Consider the following 25,312-nt stretch of genomic DNA (forward strand, 5'->3'; position numbering starts at 1 on the left):
ACCTATCTATCATCTATTTATCTATCTTTATATCTACCTATCTATCTATCTATTTTATTTTTCTATTCTCTTATGATTTTATTATGATTTTATGCTCTTTTCCCAGATACATTTCTATTTAAATCAAACCCAGAGGATTCTATATTTGCATACATGTTTGTTTGTATGCATTTGTATGGTTGTTGCTCACGAACAGAATTAATATTGAAATATTTAATTTTCCCTTCCTGATGGTATTTTTCAAATATCTATATTTTATGAATGCCAAGGGACCGTGTGTGAGGCTTGCAAATTTTTTCATAACTCAAGAATGATCCAACGAGTGTCCACTTGCCACAATTCGACCCCTTTGCTCTTCTGCCCTCGGCACCCCTTGCACATGCAATTACAATAATTGAATGGGATTGGAACGACAGGCAGATGCTCAAATGTCAAACAAGTTTAAGCTGAAAATTGGCAAAATTGATAAAACTTTGACAGTGCGCACATACTCGTGCACACGCCCACGTTGATAAGAGTCTGGTTTACGAGAGTGTGTGGCCTGGGGGCAGGCCGATTTCCACTGGCCGTGGCTCCCCGTCCGATTGGGGTCAGAGGAGGGCAGGACTGTAGTTCGAATTCGACCCGACTGCATGCATGGGCATATAAATTTTATAATGCTCCCTGACATTTGACATGCACATTGTCACGACAATTGGCCCGTGGAGTCTGCAGCACCCGTAACCGAAGCCGAGCTCCGGACTCCGGAGCCGGCAATCCAAACCCTAAACCCACAACGGAGCCTGCAGCCGGACGGGCAGCTTAATCACACTGATGGCACTTTTATGCTATCTGTTCGGCTATGTAAATTCGGGGCAAAAGCACACATAAACAATTTATTAAAAAAGGATAAGCACTGGGGAAATGTGGGTCTATACAAGTTTAAAGATCTCAAAACAATTTAAAGGTATGATATGATCTAACAGCTTTATTTTGACCAATTTGAATAGAAGTCGTTGTAAAATATAATTAAACATCCTTGATCTTTTTATACCAAGAGAGAAGAGAGTTTAGATGCATTGGAAAGTCCTTGACCCATTCCATTTCATTAATAGTCAAAATAGGTAACGTGAGAAAAAGTGCAGAGTTAAAATGGAAAAATTTAACTTTTTCTTTATAAATATAATACATAGGTAACGTGAAAAACTATACCAAATTAAATAATCATTGATCCATTGCCATAACATTAGAAAAAGTATCGAATTTAAATAGAAAACTTAATGATTGCTTTCCTTTAGGTTATTAAACTGAAGTATAAAACGTACTGAAAGTCAGGTAAACATTCCTAAACCATTTCCATTTTATTACTGTAATAAGTAACATGAGATCCAAAAGGATACTTTATTTTCCGCCGTGCACTCCCGGCAAACGACAATTTTATATTCTGATGTGGAAGGTGGAGAGGAAGTCGGGGGCCCGGAGTATAACGTGCTCGAACTCCAAAATTGATAACTTGCCATCGCCGTCGACGTCGGCCTCCTCGATTACCTTGTCGGCAATCTGCTTGTGCTCCTCCGGACTCAGCTCGTTCTTGGTCATTGTTGTCAGGCAGGACATGAGGTCAGCGTGCCCGATGAAGCCGTCCTGGTCGAAATCTGCAGAAGTTATGCCAGACATAAGTACGGGGTGTGTGGGGGCCGGGGGTGGTTATACTACTCGTGTAAAGGGTACAGGATGTGGTGGGCGGAGACGGCTGGCTTACAGAACTTGACATTTTCTTGCACAAAAGTCAAGTGATGTGTGCCAAACCGAGTTTGCCTAGCAGCGTCCTTCGGCCGCACAGGTAATCGCCTGCTGCACGTTTCAATTTGTGTCAATCTAATAATGCACATTGAAATAAAGTGTAGCTGCCCGACTTTCGAAACTAGTTTAGCAAAAATTCCAACTGCACTCGACCTGAGAGACACTTTGCATCCCATCGATTGTGGACTTTGGCCCATTAATTTTGAGTGCCAACTGCACAATCAATTTGCAGGCCAACTTTTGCCCCACATGTATGGTGGCATTTTTCGAGTTTCTAATTTAAATTTCAATTAAAATGCTTATTAGAATTTATGGCTGTCCTTGAACTTTGGCCCTGCAGCCTGGCGCAAACAACAATAGCAGCCTGGAACGGCGCCACAAATTGCCGGGCCGCGAGTGCGAGTCCCCACGAGTTGTACGCCACGTTTGGCGGCCAGGGACATTTTCCGCATGCCCCTCCCGTTTTCCCCCCCTCTAAAGGCCACAGTGCAAAGAGGGCCAACGCACACACGCACGCAACGAGGCCAACAACGCCAAAGACAATAAACACGGGCTGCGCAAATGCATAAACAAAGCCTCAAAATGCTGGCCAGCAGCTGCTGGAGCTGCAAATGAAGATGCAGCTTGCAAGCTGGTCTTTTCCACCTCTAGTGATGGCACCCAGAAGGGCTAGAAAATATATTATACTAAACTGTTCAACACCTTGGAAAGTTTTAGAAGTTTTTACATTAGTTCACACTCAGGTAAATTAAATAGTTAACTACTTAGATATTCAATCATCAATTTATGTATCTATCTCATCCTGTTCAGTGCACATAATAAAATTGTTTGTTAAATGAACCAATATGGACATTCACTTAACTATCCAAAATTATTAAAAATTTACTTTTTTGTTAGTTCGTTTTCTACTTTATAGTTGGAGTACTATGAAATAGTAACTTGTGTGTATTTTAGTTTTATAATGAGACAACTACTTCATAATTTAACTTACAATTCCATTATTTAGATACCATTAATTATTATATTAAATTTAGGTTTATAAGACCAATGGAATTCTTTAACCATTTCATTAAAGTGGCTTACTTCATTTCCTAAAATTTTTGATATATATTTTTGTACTTTTTTGCACATGAAATGGAACCCATTCCATTTTTTGAAATGCTAATGAAAGTTTGCATAGCATAACTTTAGCTGTTCTTCGGCATGCTACAATATTTTCACTTCCCATCACCAACCACAAGAGCTGCAAACAAGGGGTAACCGGAACTTACCGTAGATTTTGAAAGCGTAGAAAACTTTAATGTCCCTCGGCGCCTGCTCGCTGAAAACGGAGAGGGCGTCCAGAAAGTCCTCGAAGGATAGATTGCCCTGCCCATCGCGTGAGAAGGCCTCGCCTGCGAAAAGGGAAAATTGCTTTAGTCTCTTCGAGGGACGGCCCTTGGCTTAGCTTTGCTTTGCCCATCCATTGGTCCTTTGTTACGCACATATTCGCCGGCGAAAGGGGTTCTCACGCAACTCGGGCATCTTCTCAATGCACTCGCAGGGCACCTTCACACTGGAGGCCTGGCCAGTCATCTCACGGGGCACCAAGTCCGGGCGCAGCTCACGGAATCGTTTATGAACCCTGGAACGTATAGAAAAACAGTGGTGAAGGACGACCTCCAGGGCCCGAAGTTGGAAATACCCTCGGCCCTTCTCAGAACTAGACTAACAACACAAACTATCTATAAATAAAAGTATTAAGACTTCTTTAACTAAATAATACATTAAGAAGTACGAGTTAATGCTTTGATTTTACTCTGATAAAAGATATTATATTATACCTAATATATATAATAATATATATATATGATAGAATCAGATTTATAATTGGCGATTATTATTATCTTAATTACCGGGGTATTCCCGTCCCTTTATACATAATATCTATCACCATCTATATTATACTTCTGTGAGGTATAGCTATTCCTAATGTATAGTTTTAAACAATTCTAGGCCCTAACGATCTTTCGGTATATTAGAACCAACTAGATGGATAGAAAGCCTAAAAGCGTTCGGAATGCTGATCAATAATGGGGATACCGCCCTAGGGGTAATCCCCCTCTCAAAGGGTATAGAAAGTGATGTGATAGCGGGGTGAAAGGGCTCACAGATGAAGGGCTTTGTGTTTTCGAGAGTCTGTTGTGTGGGTATTTTCTTCTGCTCCCCGGTTTTTGTTGCCGCCGATGGGCAAACAATGGGATGCTCCGAACAATGGCAGCAGGCGGTGCTCCGTGGCTTTGTCTGCCGCCATATGAAATGGAATAGTTTTGGCTTATTAGGGGAATACAAATGGCCTACCGCAGGATCTCCTTGCGCGTGAAGAACGTGCAATCCTTTCCGATTTGCGGAGCAGCAGCAATGGCGATGCATGAAAGGGAATTAGCTCTGGGCTCGCTTTGACCGATTGATTGCTCACCTGGTAGTCATCCAGTTCCTGTTCCGTGAATGTCACAACTTTGTTGCCCATCGTTTCTGGCCAGCACTTTCGGTGCGCCTCGCTTCGTTTTGGTTTGGTTTTGGCTTGGTTTTTTCGCGTGGCTGGCGGGCAGACTGGTTAGTCCCAAGCGTGAATGGCAACTGACACTGTAGCCGACTGTGTGGGCCAACTCCCAGCGCCATAACTTTGCATAGCTCCACGGTTCCGCAGCTCCGGACACATCCTGCGGCGCCTGGCCAGCGTATGGCGGCCGCATTCGCATGGAAATTAATTAAGGAGTGTTCAGGACCGCCAGTCCCACTCCCACTTCCTCACCTACTCCTAGGCCCCATAACTATACCCTCGCATCGTAGCTTTCGTAGGATAGCGCCGTGTATCCTGCGGTTTATTCGCCCCCGCTGCCTTTTTCGCTGTCAAGCTGCGGCAAAAACCATTTTTAGAGGTGCGGCCCAACAAAGTAACTAGAAAAATATGGAAAAACCAAGCTGAACTAGGAGGATCTAACGAATAGAAGGTACCCCACAAAGGCATTTGGTTTGTCACCTAGCTAAAGTATATTTAGGTAACCTTCAGAGAAGTTATCTTACGGTTTTTCATGCGTTTCTTTTAAAATTAATTTATATTTCATAGTCTAAGCCATTTAAGTTATTTTACGCTGTCTTCTTATTTTAGATTAAATGCTTTCTTCAAGGACTAACATTTGATACCCGAAATCTAGTTTCCGCAGTTATTAAATTAAAATCTCCGCAGACATCAGTAAGACCTCGGATTAGCCTCGCTTCCGGCCAATTAGGCGGATTTAAACCAGCAGCAGGCAGAGTCTTAGCCCGACTGTCTGACACTTTGAGCGCTTGATAGCCCAACCAATCGCCTGCTTATTACCACATAGTTACAGGCACTCACTCGAATTCAACATACCCTCGTGCCCCTTAACAAGCGGGCACAAAAACAACTGGAAAGGCCGCAGCGCAAAAAAGAGCAACTAAATTCCTATTGAGGAGGAAAGTGTAGCACAGTTTTGTGAGCTGCGCAGTCGATGCGTGCGGCTTTTAGTTGGGCACAAAGTTTATTAATTAATTTAATGCTCGACGGCACTTTTCAATTTCACGTGTCTGCGCCATGAATTTATGAAAGTGACTGTCGGGCTTGGGATCCAAATCTAGGACACACAGCTTGGTTAGAAAGTGATGACCCAGCAGGGAGACGCACCAGGGCTGCAGAGCCAGGGCAGCAGCGCTGGAAAAGATTGGGAATTCGATTAGCAGGCTGGAGCAGCCAGGGGTGGCGCTGCGGAATTGTGTGGATAATACTTACCTCTGGCCGGGATTGCCAGCCGGGCAATCGGTTTCGCATTTAATTTCGATTTCCTGAAACGTCAACATAATCGAGCAGTCCAGGGCAGTGGCTCCCACCATGTAAGCCTGCTCCTCGTCCGGCTCGAATTCCAGCTCATTTCTCTCCTCCACGGAGGCCAGCAGTCCCCGGAGCGAGTTGTAAGTGGGCTGGGAGTGGGCGGCGTAGCCCGAATGCCACATGAAGTCGAAGTGGCGCTGCAATGGCCAAGAAATGTTACTCCGACTGCACAAAGCCACTTGGCCGCCATCCATTGCCCATTTAGCCGCCTCTTCGAATAAACTTGCAACTCCCTGCCCACCTGAGCAGTTCGAGAAAAAACAAGGGGGAAGTTCGACTTTCTAGGGTAGGCTTTCGAATACCCTTGCTAACAGATTTGTTTAAAAGATTTATAATTATCTTCTAAAGCAGGAAGGTTAATAAATCAATTTTCACGCAGAGCCAATAACTGTCTCTAAAAACCTTTTGTATTAATTTCCTAAACTATTAAAAAAATATTTAGATATAATGTTTTGTGAGCCAAATACCAAATGTTTATTCTCTTTCCTAAGAAAAATGATTTAGAGAATAGTTTGTTAAAGAATAGTTTAGGAATCTGTCTAAAAACAAATATTGCTAATAGGCTTGGAACAGCAAACCATTCCCCAAAATGGCAATCTGCCCCGCCAGGGTATAAAAAACCAACTCGAACTATCTGCAATTGCCAAGATTCTCCGGGGAGGGGCAGGAAAAATAAACAAATCCGGCCGGACAGAGGTCTTCTTGCCAGCTAGTAGTTTGATTGGCTCGCTTACCTTTACTTGCAATTGCAAATTCAAAATTTTTTGCAACACACAATTTTTTGGTAAGCGAAGTATTTCCGCTTTGCTGATTTGTGCTTGAGTTCGGGTTGCCGTTTGATTCGCAGGCTCATTCTGATTCTGATTCCGATTTCGGCCTTCGTCCTGATTCTCATTGCGACTCGTACCAGGGGCCGCCTGTGTTTCCGGTTCCGCTTTCGTTTTTGTTTCCGTTCGAGTTGCAGTTGCCGTGGTCGTCGCCGTTGTCGTTGCCAACACCGTGCCGGACAGTTGGCTTCTCGACGTGGCTGCTGCCACTGTTGTTGTTTCCATTCTGGCCACCTTTGTGTACCTTTGGGTCGTGGCTGTTGCAGCAGCTGCTCTTGTACTCGGCGAGGACTGACCGGCAGTGACAAGAGGGGCGGCTGCCCCGCCCCCGAGCGGCAGGACAACATTAGCGGCGCCGATTCCAGCAGCTCCGGTCTTTGTCTCCGTCGCCGCAATTGAAACGCGACTCTGATTCAGCTGCTCCGGCTGGGGCTCCTGCCTCTGGCTCTGGTTCTGATTGCGGCTCTCTGCCGGGTTGGATTCCGGGTCCTGCACGGGGAAAAATCGAAACAGTGTGAGCTGCCCATTGCCTTGTCAATGATTTTATGTTGCTAAGCAAAGAGAATTGGATAGCCTTACTACACTGGAATTTACTCAGTATTTTAGTTTAATTTCCTATTGATTTTACAATTTGTGTGAACAAGTTATTATCAAATATTTTAAAAAATGTTACAATTTAAGTGGTTAATCTTTGAATAGAAACCAGGCTATGCTACTATTTTTAAACACTTGTTTTGAAATATGTTACTTCTGATTTTACAAAATAATACATTGCCTCTTTCCAACAGATTATTATTACTATAATATTAATATTTAGGAATTGGAAACAATTTCAAAATTAAAGAGGTTTTCTTAAATCTGTCACAGACAAGTAACGAAACATAATGTTATATGTTACGCTTTAATAGCAACTTGTTTAGGAAAACAGTTTTCTATAATACTAGTATTAATTCTAATCCATAAATATTGTATCAGTGTAGCTCACCTTGTATTCCCTGAGCAGGCAGGCCACCAGCAAATGTTTTATAAGCACCATAATTTCACTGGAGAATTTCAGAGATTTTATGGCCATGGCGATGGCGTTGGCATTGGTTGAATTTTGTTTGTTAGCGTTTTCAATGCGCATTCCCATTTCGTGTGGTCGTCGTCGGCGTTGTCAACGTGGTGCCAAGAGGTGTTGAAGCGACACGGCCACGGAAAAACATGGCCAACGTGGTCGGAGGTGGGTGGTGGTGGGTTGTTTCAGAGGTTGAGAGAAAGTTGAAAACCAAGTGGATCGGTGGTAGGGGGGATCGGGACAGGGAGGATGCAGTCGGGAAAATGGCCATGTTGGCATTTGGCACTCGAGAATTTGTGTTTGGCTGTTGCTTCTTGCATTATTTATTGAATATTTGCGTGTGGCCAAATTGTCGAGAATTTTCCTTCCTCTGCTCATGAAAATTTATGCCACAGAAGCCAAGACTCGAGGAGAAAGTAATTAAGGCAACTGTTCGGGCAGTTTGAAATGTCATAAAGTATGTCTCCATGGAAATAAATGGAGGGATTTCCATAGGAATCAAAGCCCAAATCTTCGCTTTCCCAGCTCTTAAATCTCCCCCTGTCCATCATCGAAATCGAGGAGGATTTCCATCTCAAGCGGCACCGGCTAACGTTTTCGTTTCATTTTTTATACAGCCAAGCCGTATTTATTTAAAAGAAAGTCCGACTTACCCGGGAAAGACACGCGAGTGCAATTCATCGAAGGAAATCGAATTCGCGTGATCGCCATAAATTAAATTGCCGTTCTGAAATACACGTAAATTATTTTGCGGGCAGGCGAGAAGTGCATCCAAGGCATCGAGCATACGACTGGGTGCGCTAAAAGCAGAGAAAAGAACCAGGGAAAATGCATCAGCGGACCACTTTCTTGTACAGTGCAGATCATAATGATAAGGTGTTATATAGTGGGGACAATTTATGATCATTAGCCAAAGAAAGTATGCCAGAATCTTAACAAAATGTTTTAAAAGTAGAAAATATATAACAAAACATAAAACATCGTTAATAAAGAATGGTAATGAATTTGATAATGCAAATAAGTTAACATACAAAGCACAATCTTTATGAAGACAACATTTAAAGAGTAGAATTTCCATAAAAAATGTAGAATAGAGTGATTAGATAAAAAAGTATTGACCTATGTGTTTCTCATTTATATCTATATAAAGGAACTGGTCCATCGACCATCGAGGTTTTTTAAAGGTATTGTATAGTATATTCCTAGACATTATATGAACTTGGTGCTCTTGATTGGCACTTATGGCTGAGAGCTCGTTGCGTCGCGTGCTGTACTTATGAATATTACTATTAAAACTGATGTATATGCATATGGGACATGCGGAAGATGCTGGCACCCGAAACAAAGGCAAAAGAATTGGCAACAATTTTCGAGGGGTTGGTGTCGGGGTCTCGTGCTCCGGCCATAAAAAGTGGGGACCGGGCCAGGGGAGGATGCGGAGCAGGCGGTAAACCGGAATGAAAGCGCAAGCAAATTGAATTTTGTGCACGGATGCACGCTTGACTTGAAACAGCGGGCCGCAAATAAACGAATGAGTGGGGCCTGGACTGGAGCTCTGAAACTGGGATTGCAATTGAAGTGGACCCCGAGCAGTCCGGGCTATTCAGGCAAAGGCAAAAAAAATAATAAAGCAAAAAAGAGCCGACACTAAAGCAGAAGGAGTGGCAAACAGTAACCGAAAGTGTTGGAATTATGAAGCACGACAGGACACGCAAATGGAGCAGATTGAAATTTATGACTCGATGTTCGTGCCAGAGGAGCTCCGGCTCCCTTTTCATTGTCCGGACGGCAGGCGGTGTACAGTGTATACCCTATGCTAGGTGTACGGTGTCCAGGGTTCGATGACATACCCGGAGAATAGATCCAGAGGACAGTAGTGGCCCAAACGTTTGATTTTCCCATTGTGCAGCTGTCGAAGGGAGTGAATGGGAGTGTGAATCAGCAGAATAAAACCCAAATGACCTTCGATATCGCCCCACTCACTCACCTTCAGCAGCTGCATGCTGCAAAAGCGACACCAGCACTTGTCCCGGGCTGGGGGTGGCTGCTCCTCCTGATTGCGGGGCTCCTCGTTTGGCTTTGTCTCTGCTCCGGCCGGCATTAAATCAAATAAATCGTTGACATCACTTGCCAACTGGAGCCAGCCCTGTTTGGGTTTTATTTCGATGGCATATGTATCGCCCAGACGGCGGACACTGCTCCTGGTTCCTGCTGCTCCTCCTCCGGTTCCATCTCCTGTTGTGCCCTTTGCCTGCAAAATTATATCGTTTCGCTTATTTGCTCTTGCACCTTCTTGCTCCCCGGATTCCCCCGATTCCCCCATGCCGATGCCCAGGAAATGGAGTAAAAGGAAGGTGCCGGCATGTCCTGCCATGAAATATTATGCCTGCCGTGTACCGCGAACTTTTGCCCCGGTGTTGATGCCATTTTGACTTGAAAATGCAGCGACGAGCGCAGCAGGAAAAAAAGCGAAGCCATCATGAATAAAGCTACCATGGTTTCGCATGGTTTGGGATCGGGGTCCTCGGACAGGTTATCGCTGTTGCAGCTCCTGCTCCTGCTGCTCCTCCTGCTGCAGTTGTTGCTGTTGCTGCTGTGACATAAAACAAAAGTTGTTGCGCTGATTGTATGATGAGTTATGGAGCCCACGGCCGGCACGGCATGGGGCGGAGTCCTCCATTCGCGCTGCCCAACTTGAAATTGAAAATTAACATTTAAAGCCGCAATTAAATGGTTTTTTTCGCCGGCTCTTACCTTTTCCGCCTATTTTTTCGCCCGCAATGGAACACACAATATGGCGTTAGTTACGGCCACGTTGTATATATAACTACATATGTATGGCACCACTTTCTATGGACTTTTTTCAGCTGCCCCTGCTCGGCGGCTTGTTTGTTTCCTTTGCCGGCAATTTTATTTCGGTCAATGCTTTGGCACCAAAGCCATAAATTCAATATGTACCCACCGAGCACGGCGAACAAATAGCCAAAAAATTGCAAAAAAAAGAAATGAAGAGGGAATACGGCGGTCCGAGAATGATCGAACATCGCGGTACCCTGAAGTCCTTCGAGTGGGGCAGGGGGCTTCCCCCACCACATGTGCCTCCAGCCAGCTAAGCTACCCACGGCTGTCCGGTTCGCTGGGGGACATGGGGCATGTAATAAAAGTTGCAGCTATGGCGGCACTTTCAAAGCAATTTCGGAATCTTTTATAACCGCACCAGTCCAAAACCGAAACGAAACGAATAGAAATGGCCAGTGGATGTGGGATGTGGGCTCGGAGTACGGGGTATGGGGTATGGGGCAAGGTTGCAAGTAACACCAACAAAGTGTTTACACTGTTGCCCACTTTAATTCAAAACAAAGAACCGTTGATTTATGGTCCTTGGCCAGGGTTTAGCTACGAATTTGGATGTGGGTGGGCGGTTGTGTGCGGCCCGGCACAAAGGCAACCAAACCGCAGCAGGAGCAGGAACGGCGGCAGCTTTAGCTAACGTGTCCAGCACATATGGCCAAAAATGCCAATATTGTCCTTGTTCAAAATACACAATTTATTTGGACAGCAGCAACACGACCGACTCCGGCCGAAATAGCAGCCTCAGCGCTGGGTCACCCGGAGCAGGAGCTGGAGCAGCTGACGACGACCAACTCACCTGTAAATTGGCAAGTAAAACATCGAACGTGGCAGGCAATTGGGTCACATCTGGCAGCAGCAGGCCGAATGGCCCCACAAATTCCTTATCCAGACGCGAAACTGCAACGGTTGGAAAACAGACGAAATGAAAAGCGGGAAAGTCAGGCAAGTGCGGGGGGCTATGCTAGGGGGGAGGGAATGAATGTAAAGTGCAAGCGCCAGCATCCGGCGATTATTGATATATAGACGCCGCTGGCGGTGGGTTAGACGGCGAAGGTGAATGATAAATCGCTGGCCAGTGCTGCAGCTCCGCAGCCTGTTGCTGGCTGCCGGGCATAAACCCGATTTTGATATATGGCCACGACTATGGCGTCCGCCACTAATCAGTCCCATGTGGACGGGCTGGTGCGCCGGCAAGTGCAGCTGAAAAAGCAACTGAAACCGAAACTGGTAACTGGAGCAAAGGATCTTCTCCATCGTAAACGTCAGTGAAAGGGACTGCCCTGGGACGTGGGTCGTGGGACGGAGCACTAAAACGCTCGTTTATGATTGATTGCAGTGGCTCTAAAAGGCTTTGGATGGCGGCCAGGACGAAGGACCCGTTGGTGGCGGTTGCAGCGGAAAGGCCAAAAGGGAGGCACTGCAGCAAAAGCTGATCAAATACAAAATTTGCTACCACAATATGGCAACACCAACATGCTACAGTGGATATCCGCTCGAATAGCGGGGGAAAATCGGTATGCGTGAATGGTTTTCAAGTTGAGAAAAACTTCACTGAAGCTCTATCGAAAAATAATGGAACCTAAATAATTGGAGCATTATAAGGCATCATTTTTAAGAAGCTATTTAACTACTACATCCATCGGAACACATGGGAATCATTATGATATAAACTAATATAAGTAGGTAACCTTTGAAAAATGTAATCTACTCTCTGTTACTATTGGTCAAAATAAACAGGCACTGATTAAAATATATACATAATAGTAGACTATAAACGTAGAAGTACATTAGTACAAAACTTGGCGAAGATAGTTACTTTCGCACAGTGCACTTACCCGGTCTTTGGTCGCGTATGTGCTCGTTTATCCAGAATCTATCGTCTTCCTTTGGTATGGCAACAATATCCGCTCCGCAGACAAACTCATTTCCTAATAGACGGCGCATTATCCCGATATAAGCCATAAAATCCGGCATTGTCAAGTCGCCAGCTGGAGATTGAGATGGAGGTGGATATTGAGATGGAGGATGGTCCAGAAGAATCAGCAGCAGCACGGGGCAACATAGGAGAAATGTGGATAAATGAAATAAACACATTTGATGCAATGGCCAAAAGATGCACAGAGATAGAGGGATTCCCAAAAGGGCAAAGGGCAACGGGAAAAGGAAGTGGGCGGCGGTTGGTGGTTGATGGTGGGTCAAAATCCAGCCAGGCGGGCAATAACCAAAGCACAATACTCAAATTGGCTGGGAGCTGGGCAATGGAGCAGCAGCTTGTCTGGGTGTTTGAAGTTGCACGCAACCATTTCCTGTCCAACAAATAAAAAAATGGAGGAAAGTATAAGGCAGACCAGCTAACAATAACAGGCTGTCCCTAGCACTAGGAAAAAGTTTGGGTTACTTTTATTTTAAACCTTCACATTTCTAGTGCGAGAAGAGCTGATGATAAGTTGTATCAAATTACTTGATCATTAAAAAGTCGAACAAACTTTAAGAGGCTGATTATATACACAGTAAACTTTACAAAAACTGATCTTACTTTAGAACTATAAACCTCTTCTCTTATTTGGGTAATTTATAGAACCTGCATCCCATCTTTTTACGTGTAGATACGAACCCTTTTCGGCCCCGGCCCCGGTGGATGAGTCGCGTTGCCCTTCCGGCTGGGCAGCCTCGTCCTCCGGCTCATGCCGCTCCGCCTGCCGCAGTCTGCTGGATATCATTTTTGGCAAACGTAAAACTTTTTTAAATTGCGGCAAGGCGAGCACCAAATTTGCATTACCCTCCGCCCGATAGATCAACTCAATTTGGCGCAGTTCCATCGCCGCGGGCAGCTCCAGCAGGGCGTGCAGATTCTTGGCCGTCCGATGTGGCTCTAACTGGGGCTTCAGCTTTAGTTTTTGCCCGATTCCGATGCCGATTCGGGCTCCCGGGGAGTGGGACTCTGGTGCAGCTGTCATGGCTTGTGCGCGGGTGTTTTTGGTTCGTTGCCGTTGTCAGAATGCAACTGGCGCCCTCAGAAATCGAGAAGCCGCCTCGCTCTGCGACCTCTGACCCCTTCTCAGTCTGCGGCGCGCCAGTGTTGATGATTGCCGATTGTGGCTTGTTGTGGTCGAGTCCTGCGGCCTGACTATTGTTATTGTTTCTGTGGCTGCGAGTCCTTGCTCGTTGCTGCTTGCTATTTGTCCTGTCGTGGGCGCATTTATGCACATTTATTGACCGGCGATAAGAAGCAGCAGCCAGGAAGTCGTCGCCGGCTCAGAAGTCAGGTCGCCAGGCGCTGCTGCAAGAGGTGAGGGTATGTTAGATCGTTTAAAAATAAAATAAAGTTATGGATATTATTGAAAGTATTTGTATCACCCTTTAAAAGTTACAATAAATTATATACTATGGAAAATTGTTATTTTTAGCAAATGACTTTTGAATCTAGAAACTGGTAAGCACCATGACTAATTACTAGGTTTTAGAGCTCTTAGCTCTGCACATTTAATTTATTTATTTAATTTTATATAATTGACTTTATTCTAAATTAAAATTAATTGACATTTTTAAGTTTTTGACTTGGTCAATCTTGAAGATACTCAAACCTTTAAAGATGTAGCCTTACCAGCAGTATACAAATATTGTGGGACAATCAGTTTAAAGTTAGTTAATCCTTATTACCAAGGACTAAACCCAAAGGATCCTAAAAAGGATCTCAAAGGCGGTATTCCACATTCTAGCTATGAAGCTGGGCTTGTTTACATATGTTGTAGGCCTGGGCTTTAGAAATACATTTTTCTAATAATTTCACAAGTTGCCGATTACAAGACATACCTCTATTTATATTAACGTTCCTTACAATTTAATAAATTAAAAGAAATGCCGAACCGAACTTTTAAACTGAAATATATTTTTGTTTTGTTCGAACAGCTGATCAGCTGAGATCATTGCCAGTGTGTGCACACCACGGCGGGAATAGTTACCAACTCCCCCAAAGTCTAGTATTTTCTGTCAATGTGACCCTTCTTGCCAAAATGCGCGCACTTTTTAAATTAAAATTAAACAAAGGTTGTTGGTTTTGTTTACATATTTTTTATTTGCTTAAAACTGTGTTTGTGCTGTTTAATTTTAATTTTTGCGTATATATTGACCGCGATCGGTTTGAATTAGTGTGTGTCCGCCGGCGTTAATGACTTGGGTGCCTATTGAGAAAAATCTGATAAGTTACAGCCTCTTGATAAGACTGTGGCTTTTGTACTCACCAGCCTCTGCTGTCGCCAGAGCAGCGATTAGGGCAAAGACAAAGCCGCAGATCTTCAGGCAGTTCATGTTTACAGAGTGAATTCAAGTTCTACTTTGATTGCCGATCCGAGGGAGCGCCGCTTTTATAGCTGGGTCCGATGCAGTGAGCGCAACGTTTGGGGCTTGGAAATCAGGAATTTCCAATGGGCATCGGAATCCCCCAGGGTCACGATCGGGAATTGAGCGCGTTCCAAGCTGATAATGCCCGAGTAGCTGATATGGGAGACTACCGATGAGCGCTCCTCCACAAAAGCAATAGGCTTAAAGGTGCAAATTGATACCTTTAATATTTCTCATTCCTATCCTAATAAAAACTCTACTTTTTAAATTTTAATTTCCTAGCATTTTTAAAATTGATCAATGTTTATTATTTATTAATTATAGAATCTTCATTAGCAAATACTTTTTTTTACTTCTCTGAAACGCATTTAATTTACCAAAAAACATTTGTTAAATTATTTATCGATAAAAATATAATCCTTATGTTTCATTATATTTATTTTATTTTATTTTATTTATTTTCAGGAATTAATTTGCATTTATAGTTGTTCTTTTTTAAGCAAGTATAATATATGTATGTGTAGAGCAAGTATTTGTATCTAATTACTTCTCTCTCCCTGTTCTATTCATTTCATAAACTAAATTATTAAAATACTTTAAATATAAAAATTCTTTGTTGTATTTATTATCAATAAAAATATAGTTATTTAAAAACTATTTCTTTAAATTTATATTTACTGAGTGGTTGAACAAAATCTATAAGAGAATTCCAGCTTAATATTTATAGATTTTAAACAATTCACAGAATGGGGGAATACCTCGAGCGTAGACAAAGCACATTCATATAAATTTCTTGAACCTGACCTTTCGCAATGGGTGCGGAATCGTTAAGAATATCGTGCTTTCAATGAAGGCTTTTTAAATATTGGGAAAATCAGACCCAGGCAATTTTCTTTGTTTAATACTTGATTTTTATAGTACCAAGAATTTGGCAGTAGCAACAATGAAGTGCCCTTTTCAAGAGAAACTCCGCAAAAGGGGTATGGTTGTAAACAGACCAAACTGGATTGCATATTGCGCTGTTGGCGCGCGGTTCCAGTTATTCTAATAGTCGCTCGTCTACGTGTGCACATGTGCGAATGTCAATAACCGGCATGGATTGAATTGCGTAGAAATCCCAGACAGGTTCTCGCTTCACACGAACCGCCTGCATCAACAACAAGCGAATCTCTGATTGACGAGTTGAGAGATTAAGCCGATCTTTTAACCTGTGCAATCCCCCGGGCTGGAATTGCCCCGATCGCTGGCAGATCGATCAGCTATAAAAGAGCTCCCGGTCCACAGAGGGGGCATCAGTATCTCAGTACTACCACGGTAATAAACAACCAACCAACCACCAAACCCAACATGAAGTTCTTCCAAGCCGCTGCCCTCCTCCTGGCCATGTTCGCCGCCCTCGCCAATGCCGAGCCCGCTCCCCAGCGTAAGTGTTACAGCACGGTTTTTAAAATAATATATTAATTATAATAAAATATTGAATACATCTCAGCCGGAACCGTGCTCATCCAGACCGACAACACCCAGTACATCCGCACCGGCTAGGACTGGAGAAAGACTTTGACTATGTGCTACCAATTTGGATTTTTAAATAAAAAATATGAAATTTACAACACCTTTTTTTATTACTTATTATAAAAATGGTATTTATTTTTATAAATTTTTAATAGAACGTTTATGAGACTTTAGCTGATAAAGACCAGGAATATGTAGATTGAGAGGGCACTGGACTTTAAAATCTGAAAATAAAAATTATATTAAGCAATGTGCAGTTGCACAAAACAAATCATTTAATTTCGTATGTTATTTAAACAGGCTGGAAATAGAAACAAAAGCCTATCTTTTGACCTAGGCAATCTTTAAGATTGGAAGTGTTCAGATTATGGGCTAAAGTGCGTCTATAAAAGGGCTCCCAAATTGCGGTGGAGGATCTATACACCAAAGACAGAATGTAACCACCACACAAGGTGGAGCAAACCATCTTGTCCATTTTGATTTAAAATTTAATAAATTAAATAGACAGAAGTTTTGGTTTTTTTTTTTGGTATAACAATCTAGAGAAATCCCAGAAACCTTAGTAATATATTTACGTATATTTTATTGAAGCATTAATAATTATCATCATTTGTCAAGTCGACATTTAATTGCTTACAATTTACTATTATTGTTATTGTCGCAATTTAAAAATTGTACAAATTTTAAATGCATTTTTTTTTTGCAATTTGTTTGAATAGAAGGCTTGTGACTGATATTGTAACACCTGCAGATAGAGTAAAAAAAACAGGTTCTACTTTAGGTTCTTTTGCTCCGTTTTTGATTAACAAAACGACACTCTGTTAATTGATGATTCGACACGTGCGAATTAATGGTAATTATATCGAAAGCAGACAATATAAAATCAAACCGATTGTTTATAATTTTTTGTAAACACTTTTTAATTATTTGTTTCTGAAATGTTTTGTTGACTGATAGCAAATCAATGGCTGTCGCACTTTCGCACTCATCGCCTCGGTCTAGACCTGTGCGTCCAGTACACTTAAATACCTGCAACTTGTTATTCGCATCTAAATGGAAATTGTTTGGAGCTTGTTTTAATTGTTTTACTTGCAAACTGCTGACGGCCAGGCGGCAGAGATGGGTTGTTTGCTTAGATTTGCCATTTGGGCTGGAACTGTGGCCACTCGAGAACAACAGTCCATATTTATATGTATATATGCTAACGAAACTGGGCGCAACTTGAAACAATTTCCCGGCGGAAAACTATTTGGTTGTCCTGTTCTGGCCTCCGTTTCAGTTTTCAGCTGCCAGTTTTAACTACTGAAACCTCTCCTTTTGCGGGGGCCATTGTTTTACTTTGTGCCACGCCCCCGGCCACGCCTCTATATGGTTCGTTACATCAACAATTATTTTAAACTTTCGCCGCAAATATTTCCCTCGCTGGTTTTACGCCTGAAATAAATCGTAATAGGAGTTGCCAGTTCAAAATGTCTGACGGTGGAAGTGATATATATATACTTAGCCGCCTGGACTCGGGGGCACCTCTGGGGCAGCGAGCTAATCCTTTTGATATTGCGTGCGAAGGAATTCCGTAGCCAGGAACAATTTGCGCCGCGTTTGAAGTAGCCAACTATGCTGCCACCCAGAGTCGACTCCTACTTTTGCGGTGGATGTGGGTGATGCTGGGCAAGTCAATAAGCGACTGCCCGGCTTCCTTCCTTCCTGCCTGCCTGCGAATCCGGGATCCCTATCCCCGAATCCCTATTCCGGAATTCTGCAATTCGCTTTTGGGGGCAGACGTTCAGGTTCAGGTTGTGCGGCTCCCCGTTCAAAGCAATTTTGAGCGAAACTTTTAGCCAATCAGTATTCGATTCCCCTTTTTCTGGCCAGCGGGCGTTTATTGAAAATTAATTTCGACAATTTTCGCAACTGTTTTAGCATTTGCCGCTGCAAGGCATTTCCTCTGATTTTTTCCTTGAATTTTTCCTCAGTCCAGAACGAAATGAACAAATTCCCCAGGTCCCTCCCTTGTGCCAGGCCAGCATTCTGCCCTTTGCACTTCTGCTATCTGCCTGGTTGCACCTGCAGACAGTCGGTCAAATAGGCAAATAGTTGGCCAGGATACGGAGTCAAAGGCCGAGGGACTGACTGACTGCTCATGGGGTGCCAAGCACGAATTGAAATGCTCAACTGCTCCTGGAGCAATGGCCACTTGGACCCTGGAACTCACCGCATTTCCATGCACGTCGCAAGGCTTTAGCTTTTCAGTTCAAACTTTCAAAGGCAGTGAGTTTGGGAGCAGAGATCTTATTGCAAACACGTCGTCAGAGTTCACTTTTATCGTCAGTCTCCGTGACGATTTTTAGATTTTTTCGTAAAGATGCAAAAATGACCACAGAGTTTGTGCACCTTCTCATGCTTTATTTGTAAGGGACCTTGCTAATCGCACTTTCATAGCAATACATCAAAAAAAGTATCCTTAAGTCCTTTGAAAAAATGTATGTTAACGGACAACTTTGACTAGTAGGATTTGGAATTAGAGAATTTGTTTTAATTTACTGAAAGAAGACTGAATAGAGAATTATTATCAGATCTCACTTAACTTAAAAGGAAATATGCACACATTTCTTGGTATATTTATTATAGCCTTTTTTAGATATTGAAGTACACATTGCGACTGCCCAGCGGTTGTTCCTGTCGGGAATTGCTGGAGATCCTGCTGCCATCCCTTCGATAAAGAGCTGAAAACTGGGCCAACTGATGCGAACTGACATGGGATATCTCCGGGTTGATCAGCCAGATGGTGGGCAGGATCACCTCGCCATTATCATAGGTGCCGTGATAGGTGTAGTGGCCTCCGGTGAAAGGTCGAAGCAGTGTGCCCAACTCGAAGGGAGGCAGCTCAATCGAAGATCCTGGGTGCAGGATCCACTTCAGGTTATCGCAGATCCCCATGAGGGACTCGTTCTTGACGCGGCTCACTGCGAGTAGATAGGACAAGGTGAGGTACTCAGAGGCTCCTTTTTCCCGGGGACATCGATGAAGGGCTTGTATCTCCAGACAGAACCGATGCTTGCCAATTGAGTGCTCGGACTGGAAGGTGCCCCACTTGAAGATGGCCTCCACAAAGTGGTATTTACCCGACAACTCGGCTCCACTCAGGTGGGGCACAAATTTGAGGGCAGTATAAATCCGCAGGATCACTGTACTCCCATTATTCTCCAGAACAGTCGCCATCGGAAGGTCCTCGTAGTGCGTCCACTTCAGAGGAAGCTTTAGCTGCCTTCTGGTCACCCGATTCTCCGCAATATTAATCGGCGAGGGCTGGCGATCTAGCTTGGCTTTCAACCTCCTGTTGGCCATCGTATCAGCCACATCCCGGAGGATAGTTCTCCCCGAGTTAATGTTCAGTATGAAAGTCACGGCCATTATGCAGCTGACCAGCACCATAACAACCCGCGAATCCTCGGCCAACTTCATTACCAGCCCGAAACAGTTGATCAACTTCCACCAAAAGTAGTCAATCATCGGAAGGAACATCATTCCGTTGGGTGGGATAGGGCAGGTTCTAAAAGGCAGTTGCTAGTTAATTGAAAATGTCAATCAAGAAATGGAAATTGTTATACGTGGTTCACCAGCAAGGGTTAAAATTAATCCTGTACCAGCAACCAAATGGGGGATCAAAATAGTTACATTTATGTCATTATTATTGCAGACAATGAAATATTTGGAGACCTTGAGCAAAATTAGGCTCAGGTGTTTGGGGTTTATGCTGCAAAGAGTTTCTTATACTCTATCTAAAAATAACAATACAAATATTTGTAATATGCTAAGCTTTATTTAAATTTCAGTTTTTTGATTAAAAATCTTTAAATAAAAATAAAAAAAAAATTTAATTTACAGGACTAAAGCCCGCACTACGAACACAAAGGAGTCAAAGGCAGAAAAACCTATGAAAAAGCTCAGAGTTTTTATAAAGTATGCCATGTTAATTGAACATATCTTTCCCTCTGAAGTAAAGAGGAAACCATAACCTTGGTTAATGCATCGGAAATCAGTTGGCAAGGACCTTGATGCAATGCTTAGCTTAGCCTTTCAATTAGCCGGCTCATTGAATGGGCCTGGTAATCAACTAATTACTCAACAGGCTGGAATGCGAACCTAGTCAGTACCCGTCACTTTGAGAGATGAATATTGAGCAGGAGGATAAGCTAATCAAAATTTCGAAGGGCAGAGCGAGTCAGGTGCAGTGCTCTTGCAGGATATTGAGGATCCTCCTTGCGAGATGCCTGCCACTCGAAGGGAGGTCGCATTATTAATTTGCATTGGCCTAGGTCAGTTACACTTCTAAGGCTCACATTTACGAGCATGTGCGTCCGAGTTTTGTTGCTCCGAAGTGAGCCATTTAGGGCACATGAAATTGTGACCCCCACAGGCCATGAATGTGGGATTCCTTTGTTTGGGCCTCCATGCCACCGATGCACTGGAAGCGCTGAGCCATAAAGCAGATAGGCCCGGGACACACAACGATGTCGGTTTATGGGGCTTTGTGCCAGGACCAGGAGCAGGACGACGACCAGGAGCAGGGCAACTCGAATAAATAGCCAGCAAACACGGGTCTCCTGGGCGGGGGGCGTCCTGCAGCCTGACTGCCAAAGTTCTCGGCGCGTGCTTCATAAAATAGTCATAATGCATGTTTTTATGAAATATGAAGTGGCCAAAAAGTTGCTGGCCCGGCAGAAACCCAATGAAAACCGAACCAGAGCCCGAGTCCCGAAACCCGAAACCTCAGCACCTCTGGGCAACTGTCTGCGTTGGCCTATTTGGTGCATAAGCCAAAACCGAAATGTAAATATTTTGCCATGTAATTATTTGTGTACAGGACTCGAATTCTTCGTCCCGCCCTCCGCTTTATGTGTGCTTATGCAGAGTCTTAAATGTATTAGTGAGGCCATTAAAAGTTGCCAAGTCCCCAAGGAGGGCAAGCCGAAGGAGTGAAATTGCATTGGGATTTTGGTCTTGGCTCGGCTTCCATAAAATAAGCATCTATTGCCAGCGGCATTGTACGCCGGAAGGATTTAAGGTTTCGAATGCTTAAAAATTCCCGACAGGTTGTGGTTCATAAAACTTTATAAAGGGGACTTAAATTCTGGCAGGCACTGTATTTAAAAAAGGGGCTTTTGTGGCTAGTTACTAAAAATAAAATTAATTTTTAGCCCAAAAAAAGTATTTTTTAAAGGGTTCAAAATGCTTTTAAATTAAAAATAACTCTGTATTTGTCCTTAAATTGTTGTTGGCCTTTGTTGCAGCTCTTCTGGCACGGGCTAAAATGTCGCATTTTCGTTTGTTGTGGTTATAGGTAAAGTTGTTTACAGAAGGGCCAGGATGTGTACTACATATAAAGAGTGCTGGCTTTGGCCTGCGACCTTTTGCGATTGACAGGCTCATGGGTTTATGCCCAGCTGAAACGGTTTTACGGTTTTTACGGTGAGCTGTGGCTACTGTCAATATTAACTGCTGCCCAGTAATTAAATTGAGACCATGGCAGGCTGGCAAAAACTGGCGGAAATTACTGCCCCACGTTGCAGCTTTCGTTTATGGACTCCACTCAACGGAAAATGCGGAAGGGGTCCTGCTGTTCAGTTCGGACTGGCGATAACTTTTGACTCGGCAATACACAAATATGGCTGCAGCGCGGTGAGTTGACATAAGTAGCAGCATAATAACGAATTTATTGTGCCACTTATTTGGCACTCTCCTGGGTGGAAATATGTATATGGGGACAACTTTTATCGCTGCCGAAGCGAAACTTTGCCGGTTGAAAGTGCCAGGAAGTTGGGAACTTACTTGCTTTCCGCCCTCAGAGCTGCTCGAACAGAATTAGCAAATCAATGCGATATGCTGGAACTCGGTGTTTTCGCCAGGTGTTTCGACTTTCGAGCACGAAAAATAATCAAAGTTTTAATTCGATAGGAATTTCCGGGCTGCTGCGACTGCTTTTTTTCCCCCCTCATACACTTTGAAAATTTCATGGAAAAGTTTTACTTGGTTTTTGGTATTTTATCAGGTTTTTTCTTTGAAACTAAGAAGAACATCTTAATAGTTTATTAATTAAAAATTACTTTTTGTTGTTATATATATTTTTTTTTTTTGTAAAATAATAACCTACAAACTGTTAAAATAAATATATCGGACAAGTTTATAATTCAAGTGAGCGGCAAACAGCAGTTTTTCAAAAAAAATAAGCACTTCAAAGGAAACAAAGTTTCGCAGGAGGTTTCACCTAATGGCCTTTTGTCCTTGGCCTTTGATTAACGTTTTGTCTAATTTCGCTCCCAACGAAATTGTCTTTGCCGAATGCTATCCAATTTCGACTGCAAAGAGTTATTAATTTCGAATTCCGCTGCCAATTTCCCACGCAGCCCCTCTCAATGAAATTGCTTGTTTACTTGGAATTATGCAAATTTCAGCGCAATCACAGAAGTGACGAGGCCGAATGACAAATACACCCCGTGCCATGCCATGCCATGCCATACCATCCTATGCCATTCCTATTTTCGTGTCCTGGCCAGTTGCATTTCACTCCTAAGTCCGTCGCTGTAACGAAAATCCCCTTAAGTGCTTGCTTTGGTCGGAGATTGAAAAGAAATTATTATAACTTGTATTTGCATTTCGCTGGCTGGACTTTAGCGGATGAGAGGACGAGTTCCTCGACCGCCCCGGGCACAGTGGATGCTGAAAGTTTTCGGGTTTTCGGGCAACAAAAGTCGAGGCATCGGACCAAAGCGGGAAATGTATGCAATGTACGTGCAGTGCCGGGTGCTCCCTTGCTCCCCTCCGGTTGATAGCTGCGACGGATCTCGTCTTAGTCCTTAGTCCTGTGGACTTGTTATTAAAAAACTTTCGCCGAGTGCGTCGCATGTTTGGTTCTACTTCCACTCGGCTATTTTCCATCTTATTTTCCCCGCTCGCCGGCGAAAGTTGAAGTTTAAAATTAAAAGGATTAGCAAGGGGAGCAGAGTGTGACGGGGGTCTACGGGTCTAAAGACAACTTTGTAGTCTATTAATGCTAAGGTTATTTTTTGGCAAGCAAATTTTTTTGGGCAGGAAGCAAAGTTTTTTGATTGCAAACTTTCGATGTGATTGCAGCGCGTTTTTTCTACCGAAATGGAGAGGGTGCGCGAAGGGCAACTTATTGAAGGGAGCAGCCCAGGCGATTTTTTGCACCTTAAGTGGATCGGGGATTGTTCTCCCTGCTGCCAAATGAAATCTAATTCAATTTCTAATAACACCCCAAGGAGGGTGGGGCATAACTTTGCCGAGACTTGCTTTTGTATTGCTGGAAAGTTTTTACTCTCCCTGCTGCCATCCATATGTGTGCGTTTTTGTTCGGGTCGGATTTTGAAATTGAAAAGCAAAACTTGGCCTGCAGTTGAGCCAATGGAAACTGCATTTGTATACAATGCATTCGAGCTGTCCAAAGTTCAGGGTCCTTCCGAGATCCTGTGAATCCATGCGCTCCTGTGTGCGAGTGGTCGCATCAAGCTGTCAACACTTTGCCTTTGACTCGGGCTCCGGCATCGAATCGAGCACTTCCTCTGCAGCCACCCCGGCCCTTTGTTGTTGTTTATCGGAGCGCAAAAGTTTGCGATGGAAGCTGCAAAGTTTCGAAGAACTTTTCCTCGTCCTCCACCGTGGGCTGCAGCAGCAAAAACTATTAAAAGTGTATCGACTCATTGGAGCTATGGCTATTTTTTAAGCCAAGCTTATCGAATTACACGTTCGACATGGGACTGAAAAGGCAGCTAAGTGATAACCGTGTTTATGCCACTTCAGTGTTTCATTTGTCTATGCTGTAGACGCTGACACGGGGGAGAAGATAAAAATCCTCGAATCAATGCACTGAAAGAAGTGTAAGAGTAGTATTGTTTCAATTTTGATCAGCTTGAAATTGGTTTACTTCTTCGATACAAATTTAAGAAGAAACGCTCCTCAAATTAAGAAGAATTTACTCTCGACGTTGTTAGATAAAAAGACCTTAATATTTAAATAAAAGTGGCCTTGATGTTGTGTTTCGAAATTAAATAAGTTTTATAAACAAGAAACACCTTAACTCGATTTTAAACATTTAAGAGTAAATCGATCTTGATACACTGTCAGTGACTTAATATTTTAAATGATGTTTAGTTGGTGATGGTAGTTCCAAGCACATTATATATGTTTGTAATCTAAGAATGTAACACCATTTAAGTTTTGCCCATACATGAGTAATAGCTTAAGACTTATTTTTAAAGTACTGAAGTCTTTTTTGAACTGTGCAGGAATGACTGCAAATCAATGACAAAATGGAAAGGTGAAAGTGCCGGGGATAAAGCATTTTGCATGCCAACTAAGTCAGCCATCCGATGGAAGGCAGTTATGCCAGGACACGGCTCCTGCAGTTTGTCGATGACTCCCAGCCAACTGCTAAGGGGATCCTGGAGAATGGAGACGGAAGACTACCGACCGGAGCAGGGACAGCGGGAAGTGGCAAGGAGCTGGCCAACGGGAGAACTGGTCATGTCAATGGACCCAAAGTGTCCCTGTCCCTGCTACGTGACTGACATTAAGTATTGTCAGAGCCCTTCCTCCTGATTTTTTCCATCTTTTCGCCAGCTACGTTTATTACTCTTGCAAAAATCATGCAAATGTCCTGGCCAAAGGATGCCAGGGCCAGCTTATGGCCGATTTCGAGCAAAGCAAAGTGTCCTCTAATGGTAATGGGTCCTAAATGCGCCTTTCAACCTCGCCAGCTGCTGGATCCTCGCATCTCTGCCCGGGGACCGTTCGGGAAGTGCCAAGGCGAAAATAATGTGTCAAAACATTAAAGGGGTCCAAAGAGACACTCAACTTGAGCGCCAGCCGGGGTGGCAGCCCAAGCTCAAAAGTAAAGTCTGAAAAATGCAAAAAAGTGTCTGGAACAGTTCGAAATGTATCCCTAAGCATATGGCTGAGTAATAGGGCATTAATATTACACATAATACCCTTAATTAGTATTGGAATTTTTAAAAATCGTTCAGGCACCTA

The 25,312-nt window shown here is 43.4% G+C and overlaps 5 protein-coding genes across 15 annotated transcripts; 1 reads left to right on the forward strand and 4 right to left on the reverse strand.

Moving 5' to 3' along the window:
• Positions 1 to 1,310: 1,310 nt before the first annotated feature.
• Positions 1,311 to 4,440, reverse strand: LOC108022948 (calcium and integrin-binding family member 2). Of its 3 annotated transcripts, XM_017092164.3 has the most exons (5): positions 4,241 to 4,440; positions 4,123 to 4,157; positions 3,267 to 3,406; positions 3,054 to 3,176; positions 1,311 to 1,634 (listed from the first exon to the last, which is right to left on the reverse strand). In XM_017092164.3, exons 1-5 carry the CDS (start codon positions 4,289 to 4,291, stop codon positions 1,417 to 1,419), a joined length of 567 nt encoding a protein of 188 aa, XP_016947653.1. In that variant the 5' UTR covers positions 4,292 to 4,440; the 3' UTR covers positions 1,311 to 1,416. The 3 variants fall into 3 exon arrangements, with proteins under 3 accessions (XP_016947653.1, XP_043947899.1, XP_043947900.1); XM_044091964.2 differs by lacking the exon at positions 4,123 to 4,157 and having other exon boundaries at positions 4,241 to 4,338; XM_044091965.2 differs by lacking the exons at positions 1,311 to 1,634; positions 3,054 to 3,176; positions 3,267 to 3,406; positions 4,123 to 4,157 and adding an exon at positions 3,659 to 4,065 and having other exon boundaries at positions 4,241 to 4,432.
• Positions 4,441 to 4,602: 162 nt separating this feature from the next.
• Positions 4,603 to 14,334, reverse strand: LOC108022947 (inositol-pentakisphosphate 2-kinase). 8 transcript variants are annotated; one of them, XM_050887549.1, is made up of 12 exons: positions 14,225 to 14,334; positions 14,016 to 14,165; positions 13,026 to 13,691; positions 12,247 to 12,399; positions 11,208 to 11,308; positions 9,546 to 9,809; positions 9,409 to 9,467; positions 8,212 to 8,358; positions 7,487 to 7,544; positions 6,409 to 6,990; positions 5,576 to 5,811; positions 4,603 to 5,497 (listed from the first exon to the last, which is right to left on the reverse strand). In XM_050887549.1, exons 3-12 carry the CDS (start codon positions 13,366 to 13,368, stop codon positions 5,335 to 5,337), a joined length of 2,106 nt encoding a protein of 701 aa, XP_050743506.1. In that variant the 5' UTR covers positions 13,369 to 13,691; positions 14,016 to 14,165; positions 14,225 to 14,334; the 3' UTR covers positions 4,603 to 5,334. The 8 variants fall into 8 exon arrangements, with proteins under 8 accessions (XP_050743506.1, XP_016947652.1, XP_050743505.1 ...); XM_017092163.3 differs by lacking the exon at positions 14,016 to 14,165 and having other exon boundaries at positions 13,026 to 13,688; XM_050887548.1 differs by lacking the exon at positions 14,016 to 14,165.
• Positions 14,335 to 14,466: 132 nt separating this feature from the next.
• LOC108022946 (daisho2) lies at positions 14,467 to 14,781 on the reverse strand. The gene is made up of 2 exons (XM_017092162.2): positions 14,653 to 14,781; positions 14,467 to 14,592 (listed from the first exon to the last, which is right to left on the reverse strand). Exons 1-2 carry the CDS (start codon positions 14,717 to 14,719, stop codon positions 14,519 to 14,521), a joined length of 141 nt encoding a protein of 46 aa, XP_016947651.1. The 5' UTR covers positions 14,720 to 14,781; the 3' UTR covers positions 14,467 to 14,518.
• A 1,238-nt stretch (positions 14,782 to 16,019) lies between these two features.
• On the forward strand, positions 16,020 to 16,362 carry LOC108022379 (daisho1). Its single transcript, XM_017091260.3, has 2 exons — positions 16,020 to 16,175; positions 16,242 to 16,362. The coding sequence occupies exons 1-2, from the start codon at positions 16,100 to 16,102 to the stop codon at positions 16,292 to 16,294; spliced, it is 129 nt and encodes a 42-aa protein (XP_016946749.1). The 5' UTR covers positions 16,020 to 16,099; the 3' UTR covers positions 16,295 to 16,362.
• Positions 16,363 to 18,878: 2,516 nt separating this feature from the next.
• On the reverse strand, positions 18,879 to 22,221 carry LOC108022364 (carbonic anhydrase 1). 2 transcript variants are annotated; one of them, XM_017091245.3, is made up of 2 exons: positions 22,094 to 22,221; positions 18,879 to 19,814 (listed from the first exon to the last, which is right to left on the reverse strand). In XM_017091245.3, the coding sequence occupies exon 2, from the start codon at positions 19,787 to 19,789 to the stop codon at positions 18,899 to 18,901; it is 891 nt and encodes a 296-aa protein (XP_016946734.1). In that variant the 5' UTR covers positions 19,790 to 19,814; positions 22,094 to 22,221; the 3' UTR covers positions 18,879 to 18,898. The 2 variants fall into 2 exon arrangements, with proteins under 2 accessions (XP_016946734.1, XP_050743429.1); XM_050887472.1 differs by having other exon boundaries at positions 18,879 to 19,828; positions 22,094 to 22,217.
• Between the last annotated feature and the right edge of the window lie 3,091 nt (positions 22,222 to 25,312).

The sequence above is a fragment of the Drosophila biarmipes genome, chromosome 2R (genome assembly GCF_025231255.1).
Source record: "Drosophila biarmipes strain raj3 chromosome 2R, RU_DBia_V1.1, whole genome shotgun sequence".
NCBI lineage: Eukaryota > Metazoa > Arthropoda > Insecta > Diptera > Drosophilidae > Drosophila > Drosophila biarmipes.